Source organism: Pteronotus mesoamericanus, unplaced genomic scaffold (assembly GCF_021234165.1).
Source record: "Pteronotus mesoamericanus isolate MK-2021 breed Mesoamerican mustached bat unplaced genomic scaffold, CSHL_Meso_final scaffold_232, whole genome shotgun sequence".
Lineage (NCBI taxonomy): Eukaryota > Metazoa > Chordata > Mammalia > Chiroptera > Mormoopidae > Pteronotus > Pteronotus mesoamericanus.
This window is the reverse complement of record NW_026555311.1, coordinates 24,770,749-24,794,289: the sequence shown is the minus strand read 5'-3', so window position 1 is coordinate 24,794,289 and position 23,541 is coordinate 24,770,749. Positions and strand designations below refer to the sequence as shown.

The 23,541-nt window shown below is 37.3% G+C and overlaps 1 protein-coding gene across 4 annotated transcripts in view; it reads left to right on the top strand.

The window, feature by feature from the left end:
• Positions 1-23,541, top strand: part of NUDT9 (nudix hydrolase 9) — a 41,880-nt gene that overhangs the window by 2,385 nt on the left and 15,954 nt on the right. Inside the window, exons 1-6 of one of the 4 annotated variants that reach the window (XM_054591764.1) lie at positions 2,390-2,512; positions 11,545-11,784; positions 13,462-13,557; positions 16,174-16,260; positions 20,963-21,074; positions 22,714-22,860. In XM_054591764.1, the coding sequence (XP_054447739.1) occupies positions 11,588-11,784; positions 13,462-13,557; positions 16,174-16,260; positions 20,963-21,074; positions 22,714-22,860 (639 nt within the window). In that variant the 5' untranslated portion in view covers positions 2,390-2,512; positions 11,545-11,587. Of the gene's footprint in view, positions 1-2,389; positions 2,786-11,544; positions 11,785-13,461; positions 13,558-16,173; positions 16,261-20,962; positions 21,075-22,713; positions 22,861-23,541 lie in introns of those variants that run through there. The other 3 variants (XM_054591761.1, XM_054591762.1, XM_054591763.1) reach the window with 3 other exon arrangements.

Here is a 23,541-nt window from a genome sequence, read left to right as displayed (position 1 = left end):
GATCAGGGGTTTTGTGACTCACTGCCCTACTCTTCTCCTCTCTAACGACTAACTTATCAGCAGATTTAAAATGAGCCAGAATTTTAAACAGAACCTGCCGATACCTTCCCAGTTGAAGCAGAAGTGTTTGGCTGTTGACAACATGGAGAACAAAATTTATCTGACCAGGGGAAGCCAAATCTAGAGGTTGTGTGTTTGTTTGGTTTTTTAATAAAGCAAGCACATTTTAGCAATTGTGCTTCACTACCCGAAAGAACTGTTAAAGTTAAAGCTGGACCTTAGGTAAAGCTGTACAGACACATTTTATTCAGCAATACTACTGCATGAACTGAATTCAACTTCCCTGAAACAGAAGGCTGGAGGCCATTTTAAAAGGGTGGCATGTGCTAAAGAAAAGGCACTGAGGGGTGGTAAGGGGGTGGGTGGGTGATCCATGTGACTAGGCCATATGGTGTTTAATCAGTGCTCGATAGATGTCAATGTAAGAAATGTCCAAACCTGTGAGCATTTTTAAAAGGTTGTTTGAGTCAAACTGATGATAATTGCCAGGAAGCAAAATCTCAACAGATTGAGAAAATGCTCCAGAAAATGGCACTTTTACCACTTATTATATTAATTAGAATCAAAGGAGGAGGTGTGAGTTACATGAAATCCATTGGTGATGGAGTAGGGAGGCTGGAGAAAGCAAAGCAGGGAAATCTCTGACACTGCATAAAAAGTAAAATGACTAGACACATACTGCTTTTACATTGTGGGTATAGGATAATTAACAGTAAACAATTAACATAATAACAATAACAACTAGGAAATTTGTGGTCTTTGGTCTGGTGGTTATGCTTTGAGGAGTTAGAAAAAAGGAAGTTACTATGATACTCCAAAGGTATGTTAACAGGCTCAATTATGGTAAAGATGGACCTTTGTCAGGGAAGGTTCTAGCCTAGAACAAGGCTACCTGCCATGAACTGCTTTTAGTTAGAAAGTTTTAATTTCAGGTCATCCTATGTGTTTACTTTGGTCTCTGAGTTTATTGGGCCACCACGCAGGCCTCCCCTGAGCTTGTTAGGTTTAGTATGTGGCCCCTTTTCATTTACATGGAGAAGAAACAAATTTCTGTCTTTTTTTTAAAAAAGGGGTGGGGTGGGGGAGGGGAGAAAGAGACAGACAGACAGACAGACAGACACCAATCCTTGTATGTGCCCTGATGGGGATTGAAACTTGGAGTTTGCGGATGGTGCTCTAACCAACTGAGGTACCTGGCCAGGGAACAAATATCTGAGTTTATGGCAGAAGGCAATAGTGCAAGTTGAAGAAAGGCGCCCACAGAAGTTAGGACCTTATGCTTCCACAGGAACTGGGTGCTAGCACAGAGAATGTACCCCTGAATATTTGCATTTCAAAGAAAGGGGCTCTAAAGTCTTTGAGAAAACAGTTTTGGTCGGTACATTTACATCTCCAAAGGAAGAGAAAGGATTTATAATTGGGAGCTTTCTAAGGCTTATTTGCCTATCACCAGGTTTTGCTTGCAATAAACAAATTCTGACAGTGTTGAGCTTTTTCAGGCTAGTATTATAAACGGGAGTGGGAGAGGTGCGGCTTTTGGAATCACCCTAGGGACAAAGCCTTAAAACTGCTACAAGCTTTGGTAGTTTGGTCAAGTCTCCTGGTGCAGTGGTTCAGATGGAGTCCTTGTATGACCAGAGTTCTGCAGTCTTCGGAACTGTACTTCTTAAAATTTGGTTAATCTGGGTTTTAAAATGGTTAAAGTCATAATGTCTGTGTCTAAAACACACCACTGTAACACTGCATTATGTACTTAAAAGTTAAATACTTGCCATGGTAATAAGATAAATATTACTGTTTTGGACAGTCTAGATTCCCAAATTCCAGTCTGGCAGTTTGGGTAATTTTTGCCTGGAGTTCTTTGGGTTTTGTCCCTTTGTTCCTACTCCAGGCTGTGCGTCTGATTCACAGCTGGTATTCTCCTTCACCGGTTTGTCAGGGCCACACCAGGCAAAGCCTTGTGAAATGTTGCAGCTCCAAGCAAATTTGGTAAAGAAGGAACAGAAAACGTCAGCTCTGCTGATTGTGTCTCTTGCCTACTCCTTTTCTTGCAGTCACTCACTCAGATATGACCCGGAAACGCGAGGTTCGCATCAGCACACAAACTGTTTGTAACCGTTCTTACTTAATATAAGAAGGGAACAAACTTCTACCGAACTCCTCCCCTCCTTTCGCCTTCCTCCTTCCATTTCCTTTTTGTACTCTCGCTGTTGCCTTCCAATTCGCCCCAAGAACGCCTGCGCAGACTGCGAGGTCGAAAAACGCACGCGCTACAAGGCCCGTACGGTCTTTGCTTTGCGGCGCAGTCGTAAAGCACCGTCACGCACGGGAGACGCCTCGATCCCGCATCTCTTTTTCCGCGGCTGCTGGGGTTGGGAGCTTCGACGGCCCTTATCCGGCTACTTCTTCGCACTGGGGAAGGCTCTGGACTGTTATTTTGGGAGAGGTCCTGGTCCGTGTGTTTATGAGATTAGACCTAGCTACTCCCTCTTGGGAATGGGAGGGCAGCCCGGCCCTAGTGCCCGCTAGATCCCCGGGGCCCGGTGCTGTGGGGCGGGCGGAGGCGGCGGCCCAAGCTAAGAGCGACCAGGCTGCGTGAAGCTGTCCGCGGGGCGCTGATGGCCGGACGCATCCTGGGAAAGACTTTAGCCACCGTGTCGCTCTCTGTGGCCTTGGCCTCTGTGACTGTTAAGTCCGCGGGCTTTCTCAGCGTCCCGGAGTGCAGGTATTGCCCCTCCTAATGCTGGCTCCTGCTTAGTCTTTAGTCCGGTTGGGGGTGGGAACTAGCTTCCTGTCCGGCGGATTTTATAGGCTTTGCTTGCGTCTGGGATGTTTGTAGCCATAAACGTACGCGCTTTCAAAAAGGCTCAGAATGTTTTATTTTCCCTTTGAAGAAAACTAGTGATGGTGACCTTTCTTGATCTCTCATAGTGACATTTGCCACGCTCCCTAAGCCACCAACATTATTGTCTCCAGAGAGTTTAAGTAGCACTTGATTGGGTGTGGTGTTATATATACCATGCCATTTTTTTTCTGGTCAATACTTAAAACACTATTAAAATCAATACATGTACATAGTTTTAAGATGTGTACAGTATAAATGGTGTAAAATGAAAAGTAAGTTGTCATTCTTCCTGTGAACCTCAGTGTAGATAATGTACTTATTATCAACCTCTCTTTCTGGATTTATCAACCCTGGGTAAATTTAGGAATTACGGTAATTGTATCTCACATTGCCTCCTACTTTTATTTTCCTCTTTTCAGGTTTTTATTCTCTGAGTCCGTTTTTCAGGAAACACAATGGCTACTGAAGTACTCATTCAAACTTAAAACCTGTGCCGTCAGCCATCTTTTCTATGGAATTGTAAATTTTGACAAGAACGTTTTCTTTCTCTAATTGTTCTCTTTAATAGCAGCCTTTTCTTATTTTATGGACATAAAAGGTCTTTTGAATCTATAAAAATGATCGTGGAATAAAATATTACCTTCTGTTTCCTGAACTGTCTCTTTTGGGTCAGTCGTTTTGTGACTTTTTGGTCCTTTTTCCTTCAGTTTTTTTCCCAGACATCTGGTGGACACTGATTATCCATTTATACCCTGATTAGTGTAGATAATAAGCCTTATTTTCTCTAAATGGGACGGCTGATTGAGGATTGGCACCATATACCAGCGCGCGTGGACTGAAAGGTTTCAGTAGAGTGTGTGAGCAGGTGGACAGTCTGGGACCCCTTTTCCCCAGGGTTTACACTGGAGGAGCAACTTCTTTGCTGAGCATAGTTGCCTTAACTTTACTTCCTCAGTGTGAATTGTAGAGATACTAAGCCTAAGTTTCTATTGCGTTCTCTAACACCAGTATTCACAATAGAAAACCTAGTTCTTCATTTTCTTAAACTTTTGGCTTTATCCTGAGGGCATACATAACTGTTCCTAACTTTTTGTTTAAAGTTGGGGAGGGAGGAGGACTGATTTCCATGGTTACTGCCCTACTGTCCATTTAGGACATTTGGGCCCACTTATTCAAGCTCGAAACCTCTCAGGGTCCTCTTGTAGGAATGGCATCTCTTCACCCCTTTGTGCATATTCTCAAATATAACTTGCTCTATTTTGGTTTGAAGGTCAATGTGATTCCACCTACTTTCTACCTTTCTGAAATTGGTTCAAACCTCTCATTTACTGATGGCATTTTCTCTCACTTGCTGTGGATGTTGCCTTTTATACATCTGTCTCTTCAGTGGGATTTGGGGAGGACAGGACTAAACATCTGTGCTCTCTGGAAGTCACTAATGCTGTTTCTGATAGATGCCGCTAGAACAGTGTAAAAATGGCTTGGCAGTTATTCTTCATTTTTATAATGCTGGGAACCCTAGGTGAAGCAGGGTATCTCTAAAACCAATGACTGCGTACTGGCTTAGAAGAAAAAGTTAAGCCAACAACTGTGTGTTGACTATCTGGTGTATTATATCGCAAGGTGTCCTGGAAGAGGCAAAATAAATTTATTATTAAGAATTTTGCTGCCTTTTAATTATTTGGGTAAATCCAGAAAGTCAGTTTTGCAGTTTGTTTTTGTGATTTGACTAGAAAGGTGCAAATGCCTATTTCCTAGGAAAAAAATGATAGTATGTAAATATATAGTGAATGCTTCCAAATTTTCCATCAGGATCTATCAGCAATATGTGGGGAATGGTGTTTATTTTTTTTCCTGTGAACACATAAGAGTATATGTGCGAGCTAAAAATGAAATTGAGTTAGTACAGAGTAATCTTAAGAGACTGGAATTTGGACCCAGCTTGCCTGGGATTGGATCCTCATTCTGCTATCAGTTTTGTGACCTTGATAAATATAATCCTCTCTTGGCCTTAGTGGTCTTATTTCTAAAGTAAGGACAAGACCTAAGGTTAGAGTTGTGAGGATCAAATGAGTTAACGTAGCATAAGAACAGTATCTTGCACATAGCATGTATTATACACATTTAGATATTAGTATTGCAAATTTGCCATACTGCATTTCTTCAAGTTTGTTTTAGGAACTGGTTTTTGCTTTGTAAAGTGAACTTTATCAGCTACTTAATTCCCATTGGCATGGTCAAATATTTTTTTTTGTAATCCAATTTTATTCAGTAATCCAATAAAAGAACCTAGGCTGTATGTGTGTATATTATATATATTCTTGTTTTGATCTCTTTCACTGTTTCACATTTAAGCAGCAGATAAAAACAGCAGATATAAGTACTTCTTAATGTGGTAAGATACATAGTTTTTGAGGTATTGCTTTTTTTTGGCAAAATTAATTTTTTTTTTGAAAATAAACAATCAGGTGTGTAAGTTTATATTGTCAGAGTGGGTAGCAGATTTGTGGAATTGCACATGCTTATTGCCAAACCACACGGAACAAGGAGCCTCATTCTTAAAAAACATTTTTGGTATTTGGTTAGGCTAGAGTGGAACAAGATCAGTGTTTCCTGTTGGGTATATTACTAATACTCTTGACTTTTCTTACCCTACTCCTAAACCATGAAAAATAACTCCACTTTTATAATAGAATTCAGTTAGAGACTAAGGTGCCATATATAAAATTTTCCTTTTATGAACATACATACCTAAAGTCTATTTGTATACATATATTGCATTTATGCTTATTTTTATTGAGTGTGGGTTTAGGATGTGTGATGAAGGACTTATTTTGAGTGTTCATTGGATTTCCAAAGCTACAGCAACTTAGTCAAGCAAAAATCACCATCATATGAAAACACTAACTCTACTACTTTTAATAAAATCAGTTACAAGTCAAATACCATTCTCCTACCTTATATTTTGAAGAGCCCCTCTAGGGTTATTAACTTTTTTTATCCATCAGGCTTCTGATTTTTGGGTGTTTGACAATACTTTAAAGATGCAAACTGAGTGCCAAATAAAGTAGCAGTTGTTTCAAAGTCTTTAAGTAGGATAAGAGGGAACAGCTTGACTTCCACATAAAGGTATTGACAAACAAGAATAGGAAAGAATTAAATCAGTTAAGAATTAGAAAAGACAGTTTAGCAGTTTCTCACAAGACATCATAATGATCCAGCAGTTGCCTCCTTTGGTATTTACAGAATTGAAAACTTAGTGTCCACAAAAAATTTACACACTGATGTTTATAGCTGCTTTATTCATAATTGCTGGAGCTTGGAAGCAACCAACATGGTCTTCAGTAGATGTATGGATAAATAAACTGGTATACCTGGACAATGGAATATTGTTCACCCCCCCACCCCCAAAATGAGCTATTAAGCCATTAAAAGACATAGAGGAAGCTTAGGTGCATATTACTAAATGAAACTAACCCATCAAAAAAGGCTACATATAATTTCAACCATATGACATCTGGAAAAGGCAAAGTGAAGACAATAGAAATATTCATGTCTGCCAGGGGTTGGGGGGCAGGTAGGAATGTACTGGTAGAGCTCAAGATTTTTTAGGGCAGTGAAACTACTCTGTATGGTACTAGAATGGCTGATACATTATCATTACCTGGGATGTATAACACCAAGAGTAAATCTTAATGTAAACTATGGACTTTGGGTGATAATGATGTGTTAATGTAGGTGCATCTATCAAAATAAATATACCTCTCTGGTAGGGCATGTTGATAGTGGGGGAGGCTCCGGGTGCATTGGGATAGGGTTGGGGGTGTATGGGAACTCTGGGCATTCCACTCAATTTGGCTGTGAACTTATATCTGCCCTAAAAAATAGTCTTACATCTGCTCTAAAAAATAAAGTCTGTCTTAAAAAAAAGTGCCGTGAACTTTGGCTACTTTTCTGGCTACTTTTCTTCAATTCACAGAGACAGGCACATGGAAAAAGGTTGACAGGGCCGAGATGGGCTAGTGCTTCAAGAATGAATGATTTGAGTGTCAAAGGATTAAGGGAGGTCTTGGAAAGGTTTTGATGAAGGCTTCTAATGTTTTTGTCAGAATTATCCCCTGTGATCTGTGAAGGTAAAAAGAAAAGTGAAAGTTGCTGTATTATGCAGTTATACAAGTTTGTTGAAAACGAAGTGTTTTCAGTAATTCTTCGTTAGACAATGTATATATATGTATATATGTATTTGGTTATAACCTAGCTTATTTAACTAATGTAGAATTTATTTTTGTAATTTTAAATGTCATTTTTTAAACTCCTTTACTAACTCCTTTTCACTAATTAAATTGAAATTTTGGTCCCTACGTACATGGCCTTTTTCTGTTACTTTCAGGGAAGGACCTCCTGAACCTATGATGTGCCAGGCATTATGCCAGGCACATCATAGGATGTTATGTTGAACTACAGTAGACATGCTCCCTGTTCTCCATTTACTTAAAATCATGTGGCACCCTAATAAATGTAAAATCACGTGGTAATTCCATGAAAAGTATAACAGTTCTGATAGCATATCTGATAGCAGGTGGTACATATTTCTCCTAGGGAGTTAGGGAGGAAGACTGTCCTGAGGAAGTGAACTTTGAACTGACAGGAGGGATGGGTGTAAAGGACCTAGGTGGAAGAGGATGTTAATGGGGTGCAGGCAGAAAGCACAGCATGTGGCTTCCCATATTGAGAGGGAACATGGAAGTTTTTATGCAATGACAGGTCAGCGTGGCAAAATCACAAAGGGGTGAGGAGTGTGATAGGGAGTTATTGTAGGTCAGGTTAAGAATTTCAATATTTTTTAAAGGAAGTTTCATGCAAATAAACTACATAAATTGATCAAATAGACAAATATGGTCATTCATACATCCTTGGATTTAGTGTATTTTTTTTTTTTGCTTGCTTCTCTCTTTTTCTTCTGTTTCTTGTCTCCTTCCAACCCTCTTCCCTTTCCTCTCCCCTTCTCCCCTTCTGTGCCACTCACCTTTCCCATCTCCCCTGTCATCTTCCCCCTTCTCCTTTTCCTTCTCCCTCCCCTTTTCCTCACCTCTTCCCTTTCCCTTCTTCCCATATCTGCACTATATTCTCTAATCCATGTTTTGAACATGATACAGATCCTTCTCAATTTTTCTCAGTCTCATATAATAAATAGTGTAGACATTTGTAGTAGACAGAATAGTGGCTCCCCACAGATGCCCACATTTTAATTCCTTAAGCCTATGCATATGTTGCTGTAGGTGGCAAAGGAGACTTCACAGGTGTAATTGGGATTAAGGACTGTGAGAAGAGGAAGGCGTCCTGGATTATCTAGGTCGGCCCAATTTAATCACGAGTCTTTAAAAATGGAGCAATGTTCTCAGCTGTGGTCAGAGAGGGCTGTAACTACTGAAAAATGGTCAGAGATTTGGTTGTTGCTGGCTTTGAGGAGAAGGAGGGGGAAACATGAGCCACAGAATGGGGGTGGCCGCTAGAAGCTGGGCAAGGCAGAGAAATGAATTCTTCTCTAGAACCTTTAGAAAGAATGCAGCGCTGTCAACATGACATGTTGATTTTAACCCAGTGAGACCTGTATCTGACTCCTAACCTACAGAATTATAATAAATTTGCATTGTATTTTTATTGACGTATAATTGACATACCACTTTTAGGTGTACAACGTGACTCAATATCTGTATATATTGCACAGTGATCATCACAAGTCTGGTTTAACATCTGTCACCCATACACAGTTACAGGATATTTTTTCTTGTGATAGGCACTTTCAGGATTTACTCTTCTAGCAACTTTCAAATATGCAATGCAGTATTATTCACTGTAGTGTCCAAGCTGTACATTACATTCTCATGGCTTATTTATTTTATAGCTGAAAGTTTATACCTTATGACTCCTTTTACTCATTTTGCAACGCCCGCCCCCAGCCGCGACCCCCCAATCTCACCTCTGGCAACTACCAGTCTGTTCTCTATATGAGGTTGGGTTTTTTTCTTCTTCTAGATTTCACATGTAAGTGAGATCATAGGGTATTTGTCTTTTTCTGTTTGACTTATTTTAGCATAATGCCCTTAAAGTCTATCCATGTTATGGCAAATGGCAAGATTTCATTTTTGATGGCTGAATAATAATCCATTGTGTGTGGAATATTTTCTTTATCCATTTATCCATCGATAGACACTTAGGTTGTTTCCATATCTTGGCTATTGTAAATAATGCAATAATGCTGCAATGAACATGGGGTTGGATATATCTTTTCAAATTAGCGTAAATACCTAGATGTGAAATTGCTGGATCATACTGTAATTTCCACTAACAACGCACAAGGATTCCCTTTTCCCCACATCCTTGCCAACACTTGTTATTTCTTGTGTTTTTGATAATAGCCATTCTGACAGGAGTGAGGTGATATCTCATTTGATTTTGATTTGCATTTCCCTGATTAGTGATGTTGAGTATCTTTCATGTATATGTTATCCATCTGTATGTATTCTTTGAAAAAATGTCATGAAATTTTCCTTGTATTTTTTTTTTTAAGAGTTATATTTTCAGGTCTTATGTCTGGATTTTTGATCCATTTTGGGTTAATGTTTGTATATGCTGTCAAGTAAGGGTCTGTCTTCAACCATTTGCATGTGGATATTGAATTTTCCCAGCACTATTTGCTGAAAAGACTCTCTTTCCCCATTGAATGGTATTGGCATCCCTGTAAAAAAATCATGACCATGTATGTTAGGGTTTGTGTCTGGGCTTTCTGTTCTATTCCATTGGTCCATATGTCTGTCTTTATGCCAATACTACACTGTTAGGATTCCTGTAGCTTTGTAGTAAGTTTTTAAAACAAGAATTGAGAGACCTCCAACTTTGTTTTTCTTTTTCAAGATTGTTTTGTCTATTTGAACTCCCTTCTTCCTGATCTTAGAGGAAAAGCTTTCAGACTTTGATCATCAAATCAAAAATCTGTGGACTCTTCATATATGAAGTTAGTTTCCTTTTATTCTTAGTTTGTTGAATGTGTTTATCATGAAAAGGTGTTGAATTTTGACCAAGACTTTTTGCATCAATTGAGATGGTCACTTCTTTTTTTCATTCTGTTTAAGTGGTGTATTAAATTGGTTAGTTTTTGTATGTTAAACTACCTTGCATCCCAGGAATAAATCCCATTTAGTCATGGTGTATAATCCTTTTAATGTATTGTGGACTACTCTTTGCTGCTATTTTGTGGAGGATTTTTGCATTGATATGCATCAGGGATATTGGTCTGTACTATTCTGGTTGTGTCTCTGTCTAGATTTGGTATCAAGTTAATAATGTTGGCTACCTAGAATTTGGAGGTATTTCCCCTTCTTCAGTATTCAGAAGAGTTTGAGGAATGTTGATTCTCTTTTAAACATATAATAGAATTTACCAGTGAAACTACATGGTCCTAAGCTTTTCTTTGTTGGAAGTAAATAAATAAGGTTTTTGTATCACCTTTAAAAATTTTTTATACAACCCTATTCAAGTTTCACCACTTGTCCTGAAATTTTATTTTCCTTTATGGTTCAAGAACTGATCCAGGGTCATTGATTGCACTTAGTGATATTTTCATATCTCTTTAGCGTAAGAGTTTGTCTAACTTTATCTTTCATAACCTTGCCAATTTAGAGAGTAAAGATTTTTATTCTATATGATGTCCTTTACGTTGGTATGTTCTATAGTTTCTTATGTCTAGACTCTGGTCTAGATTCTTGTAAGGATGCCTTAGAAGTGACGACTGTATTTCTCACTGTATGATATCAGGAGACCCATGATGTTGACTTATTTCACCAGCCCATCAAGTTGGTGTTTGTTCCATTGACTGTTTGTTTCAAGAAGGGCAAATAGGTATTGAGAGAGCAGGGGAAGGGAACTGTCATCAGTTTACCATGTTCTCAGAATTCCCTTTTCCACTCTGGGTGTCCTAATTTAGGGGCATTAGGAATTTTAGTCTTTATTTAAGAATAATGAGGAGGAGACATGAAAAATTTTTGTTAATGCTGTGAGATAAAGGTTAAGGTTCAGGTTTGTGTTTTTTTGTCTGTTATCTAATTATTTCAGATTTATTCTTAATTTTACTCTAGAGTTTGTATATTTATTGCAGCCTGACTTTACATTACTTCATGTACAATATAAGACCCTTATAACAGTATATTTCTATTTTCCAGTTATTCTTCCTTTGTGCTATTTTTGCCATACATTTTATATATGTATGTTAAGCTGTAGAAATATATTCGTTCATGTAGACTTAAACAGTCTTCTTTTACATTTATTTTTATGGTTGAATTTTCATAAACTTTCCTTCCCCTTTTGTGCTAATCAAAGTTAAACTTCTGTCTTTTTTCCTCAAATAAAATAAATTTATTATAGGTTCCTATTAATAAGTTTTAGCAGTATTTTACAAATTTTCGTATTTGAAAATAATCTTTCACAAATATTGGGGCTGTATATTAATATGCATCAAATTTGAATTTTCTGAATTTTAAGTCTTTGAAATGGAAAAGCATGTATTTGGTTTTGAATTAGTTTATTTTCTTTTTTCTTTTTTGGTACTTATTTAAGATGTTCTTTTTTTTCCCCCCTCCCAGAAACTCATTTTCATCCTGTGAATTTCATCTTAGCTCCAACATCATGTCTGCTTCTAATGGTGCCAAAGAGAATTCTCACAACAAGGCTAGGACATCTCCTTACCCAGGTTCCAAAGTTCAACGCAGCCAGGTTCCTAATGAGAAAGTAGGCTGGCTTGTTGAGTGGCAAGACTATAATCCTGTGGAATACACTGCACTCTCTGTCTTGGCTGGACCTAGGTGGGCAGATCCTCAGATCAGGTGAGCAAATTATTGGCATTAGTTGGGTGTAAGACTTTTAGAGAAAATAATGGTTGTGTTTGTAAATCATTATTTTGACAGCTGAAATATTTTTATCTAACACTTGATTTTGTTATAACTTAGTTTACATATTTGCTTGAACTTTACCAAAGCTAGATAGTCCCTGTTCTTTTATTCTTTTTGGGGTTTTAGGATGATCATTCCAAATATGTATATTTATTTTGCTATGGAGTTCCTTATGTTTTGAAATCACAAGTGGTATCTGTTTTCATTTGTTTTGTCTGGGTTATCAATAGAACATCTTTCATGGGTGTTTTGGCCCACAGTGTCCTTATTTTATCTAGAGATGTGTTTGTAACTTAGTGGTAGTACTTGGATTATTAATTAATCATGAGGCTAACCTGTTCATAAGGAACTTTTTGTTTAAAAGTTCATAAGGAACTTTTAAAGTTCCATTTCCCCATTTTAGAGGATGTATATATTTATATATACATTATAAATACACATTATGCACAAATAAAATTAATGACATTGGCAGGGGTACTATATAGAGTAAATAGAGGATAGAATACATTTTCTTATCTTTCATTCAGTTTTTTAACATGTAAATATGTCACCATCTAAATCAAGCTTTATTACAACATTAATGCTTTAATTTTAATTAAGTTTGTGCTTTTTTATTTTAATGGTGAATTTCTGGATTTCCAAGAGCATTGTAATTCTGGTTTTATAATTTCATAACTTTACCCATTTAATTCTTTTTATTTGTGTGTTAGATGGAAGGTTGGTTAGAAGTCTTGAGAGAATGTATGGATTGTTCAAATTGGAAGTTATTCCCAAAACAGAGCACAGATATTTCTGAGCTGACTTTCTGGAGTTAAAGCAAGAAAAAAGTGAAACTTGTATCAGAATTATCCATGAACTACCCAGTACTATACAACTCTTTATTCCCTGACAGTGCAGTTAAGTCAGTGATTTCATAATGGTGAGGAAAGTAGTTTATATCTGTTTTAAAAATATTTTTATTGAGGTCTGACATAAATGCAGTAAAGTGCATATTTCTTAAGTGTGCAGGTGTAGTCAAGTAAAATTTTATGTTTATATAGCTGTATTTAAACATAACTAATACCTAGTTCTAGATTAAGATCTAGAACATTTTCAACAAATCCTATCTGTTTTAACTTACATTGTATTTATTATGAAGTTTGTGGGGTGAATTCACTGTTTTGTGGGTTTACTTTGATAAATTATAATCAATGTACATTTGAAGAAATTAAAATTACTTTGAGAGAGTAGAAACATCAAGATATCAGAAGGAATCTTATTTTTGGAACTGCATAAAAACTAATAGTTGCCATAATTTGCCCATAGACAATTTCTTCTTGCTAATAATATGAACTCTTTGTAGTATGTGGGAGGAAGTCCAGTTCTCCTGCCATTATGTCTTTCCACAGGGGTTATGCACCTATCTTTATATGATAAGGTGTTTTGGTTAGCAGATCTTTTTCTCAGAAACTGTTTTGAAGGAGTAAAATGGATTTACAAATCAAAACTAAGCCTTAAAATTTTTAGTTTCAGGGATAGTACTTATTACAAAAAACAGATTGACTGACGTTATCAAACTGTTGGTAGTTTTGGACCATTATTTCTTATTTTCTATTGGTATTCTCATTTCAGTGAAAGTACCTTTTCTCCCAAGTTTAATGAAAAAGATGGGCATGTTGAGAGAAAGAGCCAGAATGGCCTGTATGAGATTGAAAATGGAAGACCTAGGTAGGTACTGGGAATAGAACATCTTACAATGACGGATCTTCAAAAGGTGGAAAATACATTTAACATTTACTGAGTGCTTGTTTGTGCCAGACATTGTGCACAAGTATTTATATATGTGATGTAATTAAATCACCACAATAATTGTGGGTAGATATCTCTAGTTCCATTTACAGATAGAATGTGAGCAATTTGCATATATTTCATAAGTGGCAGAGGCAGGATTTGAATGCATCTTTTTGTAACCCCACCTTGAAGGTGGATACAATTAATTGAATAAGTTAACAGAGAAAGGATTGAAAATTGTATGTTAAGTAGTTATTGATTAAATGTGATAATGCCTTACACAAAAATTATCCAAATGTAAGAGTAAAAATAAAAATAACCCAATAATGTAATATCAAGAATCTTTCTATACTTTTAAAAATGATTTTTTTACATACCTCCAAAAATTTCCATTTTCCCTAAAGAAGACATTATAAAAGTTTGGAAGAAACGTAAAAATTAGTATGCCCCCAATAAACCAATGGAAGGCCCACAGATTTGTCATCATGGTTCTTACCTTGTAAAAATGTTGCAGTTTGTATTCTTCGTTCCTCCAGGACAAGGATGTAGGGCTGATCTCACTGCAACCTGGTCCCTTAGTTTTGCTAAATTCTTTCTTTGTTGATAACTTATTGGCCTTTCTTTGTTATTTCATCTTTTTAAGTCAGACTGTCATTGTATTTGACTTATTTCTTAGGTTCTTTTATTGATAAAATATATTAAAAGATATATACAAATATAAAAGGATAGGCCCTAAAGGCAAGATAGCATGTTGCGTAGTCCAGACTCTTGGACTAACAGAAACCAACTCTAGTTTGCCTAAACCAAAGAGTGGGGTTTATCTGCACTGTAGGGCTCTAGGATCATCTCAAGGAGCCCAAAACAGAAATTTAGCTAACTTTAGGAAAGAATGAAATTGGAAATCCATCAGGACTGTCTCTCCTTTATCACTGCTTTTCTTTATATGTTGCCTTCATTTCTCCATCTCTGCAAACAACTTTCTCTGCTTCTCAGGCTATAGGATAGTCTATATGTCATCTTCAAAACCTCTAGTTTACAAGTTACAGGTGTAGACATCTCTAAAACGAACATTCTCTTTAAAAAATTTTTATTATTATTTTCTACTCTTCACCTGGGGATATGTTTATTGATTTTTAGGGAGAAAGGATGGGGCAGGGAGGAGATGGCAGGGGGGAGAGAGAGAGAGAGGGAGGGAGAGACACCCACCCCCCCCCGCCCGGTGTGAGAGAGAAACCATTGATCAAGAGAGAAACATTGATCAAGTTGCCTCCCATATGCACTCTGACTGGGGGGGGCAAGTCCACAACCTGGTTTGTGCCCTGACCGAGAACTGAACCTGTAACTTTGATATATGTGATGATCCTCCAACCAACTGAGCCACCCAGCTAGGGGCTAACATTCTGTCTCAATATTGGCTTTGATCATTTGTGTTCAGGGTTATGTGGTTACATGGAACGAAAGGTAGTTATTGGCCACCCTTCCACTCCCGTGAATTTCAAAAGTAGCATTATTGCCACCTGGTGAAGTGTCTGGTCTTGTGTTTCTGTCTTTATGTGAAAGTCTTGCTTAAATATTTCTTTTTTTTTTAAATTGAATTTACTGAGGTGACATTGGTTAATAAAATTATATAGGTTTCAGGTATACAATTCTGCAGTGCTGAAATATTCCTAAGTCCAGTACAAAACAATATAAGAATTCATTTAACTTTAATAATAGTGATGTGGGAGACCAGAATAAAAAGCGATGGCTGAAAGAAAAAATTTGGCAATTTACTTTTACATACTGGGAAGACAAAAGATGTAATGTTAAATAGGTAAGATTGCAGATTGGGGCATTTTACTGACACATAATGATGAAAGTTGAACATTTAATGAATATTGATTGAAAGAAAACATTCAGGTATGAGTTTTATGTTTTCCTGACAGACTTTTTAATAATTGGGTTCTGGCATTAGGTTAAATAGCAAATTGGCATTTTTATATAAAATTGTTTTCTTTAAAATGTGAGTACTTGATATACTTGAAATCTTACTACTACCTCATTATATGCTACAAAATATATATTACTGATAATAAAAATTCAGAACCCACTGAGGAAAAATGGACTTCAGAATGTAACAAAAAATATTTTGATGGGAAGGGTTGTAGAAGAGTGGAGTAGAAAGAGAGGCTGAGAAAGTGAAGAGAAGCGTGAGTATCCTGAACAAATCATCACTGTTGTAGAGACAGATGATTAGGGGCAGAGTATTTTATCCTCCAAGATTTAGGAGTCCATAAGGTTTATATTTAGGAGTATATGTGGAAACAAATGAATTCTTATATTGTAGAACAGCTTTGGAAATGAGATCCTGCTCCTGGAACAAGCCCAGAGCTTACAAAAAAAAAAAGATAGTAATGTAAGGAAATAATGTACTTTCAGTGCTAGATATATGATAGTGCTACTGGATTTGGGTGGCGCTACCCTTTTCTTTGATTTATCTTACTGCCTTTTATTGGGCCATATCCAGTTGTGTTAGAAAAGATGAACCCATTGAGTTGGTTTTTTTCCTCCCAGAAATCCTGCAGGACGGACAGGATTGGTTGGCCGAGGGCTTTTGGGGCGATGGGGCCCAAATCATGCTGCAGATCCCATCATAACTAGGTAAGAACTAAGAAATCATTTCAGTATCAGAGAGCTGATTGGAAAAATAAAGACTATAACCGTGTGTTTACATATATACATACAGATACAAGCATATACATCTACGTATATATGTATTATGTGTTTGTGTATATATATGTTTATATGTTTGTACACATACATGTATTTATATATTCACATACAAACATCTCTATGTACCTATATACACACACAAAATCTATATGTTAAAAGGACTTTATGTGATATTATAGTGATGGGATATGTGTGAAGCCGTAGTTTCTGTTGTATGTAGTAATTGTCAGTAACTGTTTGTGAGTTAACAGCGCTGTCATTCACCTTCTTATCCCTGCTCTTACCCAATTAGTATAAATATTCTGTTTCTTTGATTTAAGTAAAAGAGTACAGTGATTAAGAGTGCAGATTCCGGAACCAGATTGCCTGGGTTCAAATCTTGGTTTATACAGCTTATTCACTCTGCAATCTTGGGCAAATTATCAACTTTTCTGTGCCTCATTTTCCACATCTGTAAAATAAAGACGGTAATACAGCTACTGTGTAGGGTTATTTTGAGGCTTAAATGGATAAGTACTTTAAAGCACTTACTACAGTATCAGGTACATAATAAGTACTACATAAATTGTCTTTAAAGAAATGAAAGTAATATCTGCCCCCTTTCCATTTTCACTGTGTCTGCCTTCAGCTTTGTCCCTCACCATTTTGTATCTGGATCCTGGCAGCAGTCTTCCAGCTGGTCTTCTTGTCTCCAGTCTTGCTTCCCTCCAAAACAACCTCTGTACTTTTGTAAATGGGAGTGAGCTTTCTAAAGTACAAGTTGCTTATGGCTTTACTCAGCTTAAAAATATTTTCTGGTTCTCTAGGCAGATGAATTTGATGAATTCTTTGCCTACTTCTCCAGCCTCTTCCCTCATCTTTCCTTCACTGATGCTGACATCGCAAGACCCCTTATCGTATTTTTTTATACAGTGAAAGATGCTATAAACAAATAATTTTTTAAAAGAGCAACAGACTCGGAACTCTGTGTGCTGAACACGTCATTTTATTTTACAACTTTGTTTCTCCTTATGATTTTTCTGTCTGGAATCCTTAGAAACAGATGTTGTCTTTTTCTTTTACATTATATTTTATTGATCATGCTGTTACAGTTGTCCCAATTTTTTCCCCCTATTCCCCCTGCACCTGGCAACCCCTACTCGCTCAGGCAGTCCCCGCACCATTGTTCATGTCCATGGGTCATGCGTATAAGTTTTTTGGCTACTCCATTTCCTATACTGTACTTTATATCTCTGTGGCTATTCTGTAACTACCAATCTGTATTTCTTAATCCCTCACCTCTTCACCCATTACCGTACACATCCCACGTACCTGGCAACCATCAAAATACTGTCTGTATCCATGATTCTGTCTCTTTTCTTCTTGTTGCTTAGTTTGTTTTTTAGATTCAATTGTGGATAGATTTGTATTTTTTTGCCGTTTTATTTCTCATAGTTTTGATCTCCTTTTTCTTAAATAAGTCCTTTTAACATTTCATATAATAATGATTTGGTGATGATGAATTCTTTTAGTTTTTTCTTGTCTGGGAAGCTCTTTATCTGCCCTTCATTCTAAATGATATTTTTGCTAGGTAGAGCAATCTTGGCCATAGGTCCCCACTTTTCATGACAGAATATTTCTTGCCAATCCCTTCTAGCCAGCAAGTTTCTTTTGAGAAATCAGTGGACAGTGTCATGGGAACGCCCCTGTATGTAACTAACTTCTTTTCTCTTGCTGTTTTTAACCTTCTCTATCTTTAACATTTCAATTATGATGTGCCTTGGAGTGGGCCTCTTTGCATCCATCTTGTTTGGGACTCTATGCTTCCTGGACTTGCGTGTCTATTTCCTTCACCAAATTAGGGAAATTTTCTTTCATATTTTTTCAGATTTCCAGTTTATTGCTCTTTCTCTTCTTTGGGCATCCCTATGATGTGAATGTTGAAATGCTTGAAATTGTCCCAGAGTAACCTTACACTATTCTTGTTTTCTTGGATTCTTTTTTCTTGTTCTGATTGGTGGTTTTTTGTTTCCTTATGTTCCAAATCATTGAATTGATTCTCAGGCTTTATCCACTGTACTGTTGTTTCCCTGTAAATTGTTCTCTATTTTAATTAGTGTATCCTCTGTTTCTGATGGATCCTTTTTATGCTGCTGAAATCCTCAGTAAGTTCATTGAGCATTCTTATAACCAGTGTTTTGAACTGTGCATGTGATAGATTGCTTATCTCTACTTTGTTTTAGTTCTTTTTTTTTGGAGTTTTGGTCTGTTCTTTCATTTGAGCCATGTTTCTTTGTCTTCTCATTTTGGTAGCCTCTCTGTTTGTTTCTGTGCGTTAGGTGGAGCTGCTATGACTCCTTTTCTTGGTAGCATGGACTAATGTAGTAGGTGTCCTATATGGTCCAGTGGCACAGCCTCTCCTGTCACCCAAGCTGGGTACTCGAGGTTCACCCTCTGTGTGGGCTGAGTACCCCCATCTCTTATAATTGAGCTGTGATTGCTGTTGGCAGGTCAATGGAAGGGATTTACCCAGGCCAGTCAGCTGCAAGAATTGGCTGTGACTGCTGACCACCAACCTCTGCCCTCCATGGAGGATCAGCTGTGCAGGGGCGGGGTGATAGTGCTCTGACGTGGTCTGCAGCTGTCCACTGGGTGCACAGGCTCTCGGGTTTCTTGGGTGGTGCAGGCCAAGGCCCACCCTGACCTGTGTTTTGCCTATGGCCATCCTACATGAGATACAAAGCAGTCTGTAGATGGCCGCTGCTTTTGCTGGACTTGGAGGTTCCCAGTGAAGCCAAGCTGTGAACACAGGCTGGGTGCCGGGCCTGGGGCCGCTTGGCAAGAGGTCAGCTGAGGGCTCACTGAGGCTGTCTGTTGCTTATTTGAGAGAATGTAGGGAGCTGTGGAGTATGAGCCAAGATCAGCATTTCATATGGAAAAGCCACTGTTAATAGCTTGGGTGGGCATGTAAGTAAGGTGGTTGGGGGGAGCCTCAGGAAATCCCCAGCACAGGGCAAACAGTGTTAGCCAGGTGGATGGAATCTCAGATATAGCACTTGCCTGCTGGCTCTTTGGGGGAAGGTTTAGAAAAGGAACAATGGCCTTTGTCTGCCTTTCTGTTTGGGAGAAAGCTGTCCCCTAGCTCTTGCCTTGATGTCTGACACTTCAATTCCTCCCTATATGTCACTGGTGCCATTCAAGCTGCTACCCCGGTGCTGGAGCTCAGAGGGAGCTCAGAGTCTGAGTAAGTTCGTGTGCTAGTTCTTAAAGTGGAACTGCTTGGGACTTCAGAAGTTTCTTCCGCTGACTCAATCCTCACTGGTTTTTGCAGGCAGAAGTTATGAGGACTTACCTTCCTGGCACTGGAACCCTGGGGCCTGGTGTGGGGCTGGGACTCCTCACTCCTGAGATACTCCTCCGTAATTTTTATTCACCACCCCAGAGTGTTCAGTGTTGAACCAGCCTATTCAGCGTTGCCACATCTCTGTCCCTCCTACCAGCCTGGGTGGATGTGATTTCTTTAGTTCTATAGTTGTCGGACTTCCATTCAACTCAATTTCTGATGGTTCTGAACAATGATTGTTCTATAGTTTAGCTGTAGTTTTGATGTGGTCATGTGATGAGGCGAGTCACGTTTGTCTGTGTCTCCCTTCATCATGACCGAAGTCCAGATGTTGTCTTCTTGTACTAACTATTCTTTCATTTCTAGTTACTGTACTTAACAAACTGTCACTGCAGCTTATAATTTGTTCACTTACATGTCTAGCTCCATTGCTAGATCATAAGCTCTCCCAGGGGAGGAATTATGGGTTAGGTATGGTAGTCAGCCACGATATGAAGAAATTTGGAAACTCATATCTAAACTAGTTTATTTTTTCGAGTCTCCTGCAGATCAGTGTTTAGATCATAGGCTTTCTTTTTTAGTTCAGAATTGGAAGTTGGAAATCTTTATCTTTGCCTAAGAGAGTTATTAGAACAATACTTAAAATTTGATGGAGGGAGGTAAATGTGGTGGGAGTAGGGAAGGGAAGGGGAGATTTCTCAACATCTCTGGGAAAGTGGATGTGTGGTTAGAAAAAAGTGCATTCTGAAGTTAACATCACCTTGATACTTTTTAAAAAAACTATGTGTGATTTAATTCAAAATTTAAAAGTAAACTAAGTATAGAGTGAGATATTTTTAATCAAAAAAGGGCATAAAAATTGAGAAGCACTACTTTTGAGAACAGCTGTACCTGTATCTATATAATCTGCTTTTCTGATAAAAAAGAATGAACTGTTTAGAGCAAATATTACCAGATCTGTTACACTGCCTTAATTCTTAAAAAGGATCTGTGGACTTTTAAAAAAAACCCACAAAAACAACTATTGTGACCCTTTAAATTCTGTCCTGTTTTTAAACTTACTTGGTTGTATTTAAAAACTGTAAAAAATATATTATGAATTTTTATTATGGAGACTACAATATCTTTTATGGAAAAGAGACATATTTGTAATACAGAACTTTTTTTTTGGTAAAAGCAGCTTATTTTAGGTAAATTTATATGTACCCTGTGATAAAGAAAGATACATCTTTATAACTTTGACTCAAGCTTGAGATAGAACTTGGTCTGTGTTCTAAATTGGTTATGATCTTACATTACTGTTTACAGGTGGAAAAGGGATAAAAGTGGAAATAAAATCACCCACCCCATTTCTGGGAAAAACATCTTACAGTTTGTTGCAATCAAAAGGAAAGACTGTGGAGAATGGGCAATCCCAGGGGTGAGCATTAAAATTAAATCAAATTAATGTTTTAGGTTCTTTTTAGTTGCTTTATTTACCACAATATTATTGTGTATGGATCTATTCTGCTCCATTTATCCTCCTTTCCTCCCAACTTCATAATTCTTTTGTCTTTCATCACTGCAATAACATGTCACTATCAATAAAAACTGTAGGATAATACAAGGCTGTTAGAATCTGAGTCACAATCTCAAACTCTTGGGAAAGAACATGGATTTTGGAGTTAGACCCAGGTCCCTATCTGGGCCTTTCCGCATTCAGCAGAGTCATACGGAGTTCTGACCCTCATCTTTACAGTAAAGAGAATCATATCTATTTCATAGGATTATTAGAGATAGCATATAAAGCAGCTGGAATAATGTAGGTACTCATTATGTTGGGTCCTGTCTCAGTAATCAGCTCCTACCCTAAGCCAAAGGTAATATTTTTAGCATTTTTTGTTGAATTCTGATAACTTCAGACATGATAAAATAGATAACTTTTATTACTTACTATTTCTTGTAGTTTTTAAAATTTCCATAATATCAGGAAGAGTGTACTTTTCTTGAATCATGTCAGTGGTATATATGTATTTTAAGTGGCTTTTAAAAATATGTATGTGTGTGGCAGAGGGTTTTATATTTAATGCCATATTGTGAAATGGAGATATTTTGACAAGAGGATGACTTTTTATACACATACTACTATCTGCAAGAATGTATTTTTCTTTGTAAAATAACAGTGGAATGAAATGAATATCTCAGCTGACTGTGATAAAGCCTAGGCTAATTATTATGAGACAAGCAGTCAGACTTCACTCATGCTGAGTGTAAAATGTAATAATGATTTCATCATAGGATTTTATATTTTTATTGTCATTCAAAGTTCTGATCATTCAGGGAACTCTTTATTTCTGATATTTTGAGCGTCATTCATCTAATCAATATATTTTGTCAGCCGATAATTTGGACATTGAGGATACAACAGCAATGTGAACAAACATCCCTATATCTTGATGCTCATATTACAGTGGGGGAGACAGATAATACAAATAAATAATTACACGGTAGAAGGTGATAATTATTAAGGAAGGGGACTAGAAAGTCTTTGAGAGTTTGCCGTTTTAGACAGGGATGGTTAGACAAGGTCTCCCTGGGAAAGAAACATTTGAGTAAGGATCTGAAGGAGATGAATGAGTGAATTATGTAGATATCTGGAGAAAAGCATCTTGGACAGAAGTAATAGCAGGTGCAAGGGCCCTAAGCTGGGAGCATGTCTGGCCATTTTAGGAACATTGAGGAGGTCAGTGTGGCTGGACTAGAACGAGCAATGGGGAAAATATCAACTTTTTGTATTCTTTCTTGCCTCCAGGAGTTCCTTCCTTCACCGGAAAGGAATCTAATTGTCTCAGTTTACCATAGGCTTACTGGACCAATTACTGTGGTCAGATATCAGTGAGATACCTGATAGGCTGCTTCTCATAGAAATAAATGGTTTAGAGAAGAATATATGACAGAAAAATGGGGATCATGATTATGAAAGGATAGAACAGTAACCGTCCACTGGATCGCTTGGTAAATATCTGTTGAATGAATTAAAAGCTTGTTTTTTTTTTTTTAAACAAAAATGTGACTTTTAGGGGATGGTGGATCCTGGGGAGAAGATCAGTGCTACACTGAAAAGAGAATTTGGTGAGGAAGCTCTCAACTCCTTACAGAAATCCAGTGCTGAAAAGAGAAAATTGGAGGAACAGTTGCACAAACTCTTCAGCCAGGAACATCTAGTGGTAAGAAATGATGGTTCCTAGGAAGGATTTAGGTCTGTGCATTAGTAAGAATTGCTTAAAGTTCACCTGGAAATCTGGTAGATTATTCTGTGAATAAAATGAAATCTTTTATATTTGTAAATACATATTCATGAAAACAACTTAAATTGTAGATGTTCACTGTAAATAGATTTCTACTTCAAGGTTTATAACCCCACTTTAGGTCAATTACATAATTTATTATAATACATTTTTTTCTGCTTGGTTTTTTTTTTTTTTTTAAGACTGGGTGTGAGCTCTGTGACACTGAGCTCACCCATCCAACAGAAACCTTAAAAAATTTTTTTTTGCATGAATTCAGCTCTTTTGAAAGAACACTTACATTTGAAATTAAGTTATTCAGAGGTTCTCTGGTTTGTAAACATTTAAATCTCATTTCTGTGTTGTCTACATACTTTTGTTAATATTTAAAAAGCACCTAATACGATACATGTATTGATCTACTAATAATAAGGAAAAGGACAAATTTTCTTTTCTTTTTTGTTGATTTTGTTTGGATTGCTTTTTCTTTCACATTTATATATTTAATTTTTCAAAATTTATTTTTATTATATATTTTTCCGTTACCATTTATCCCCCTTATACACTCTTTCACCTCCACTTAGTGTTCATCCCACCGCAGTGACCACACTGTTGTGCATT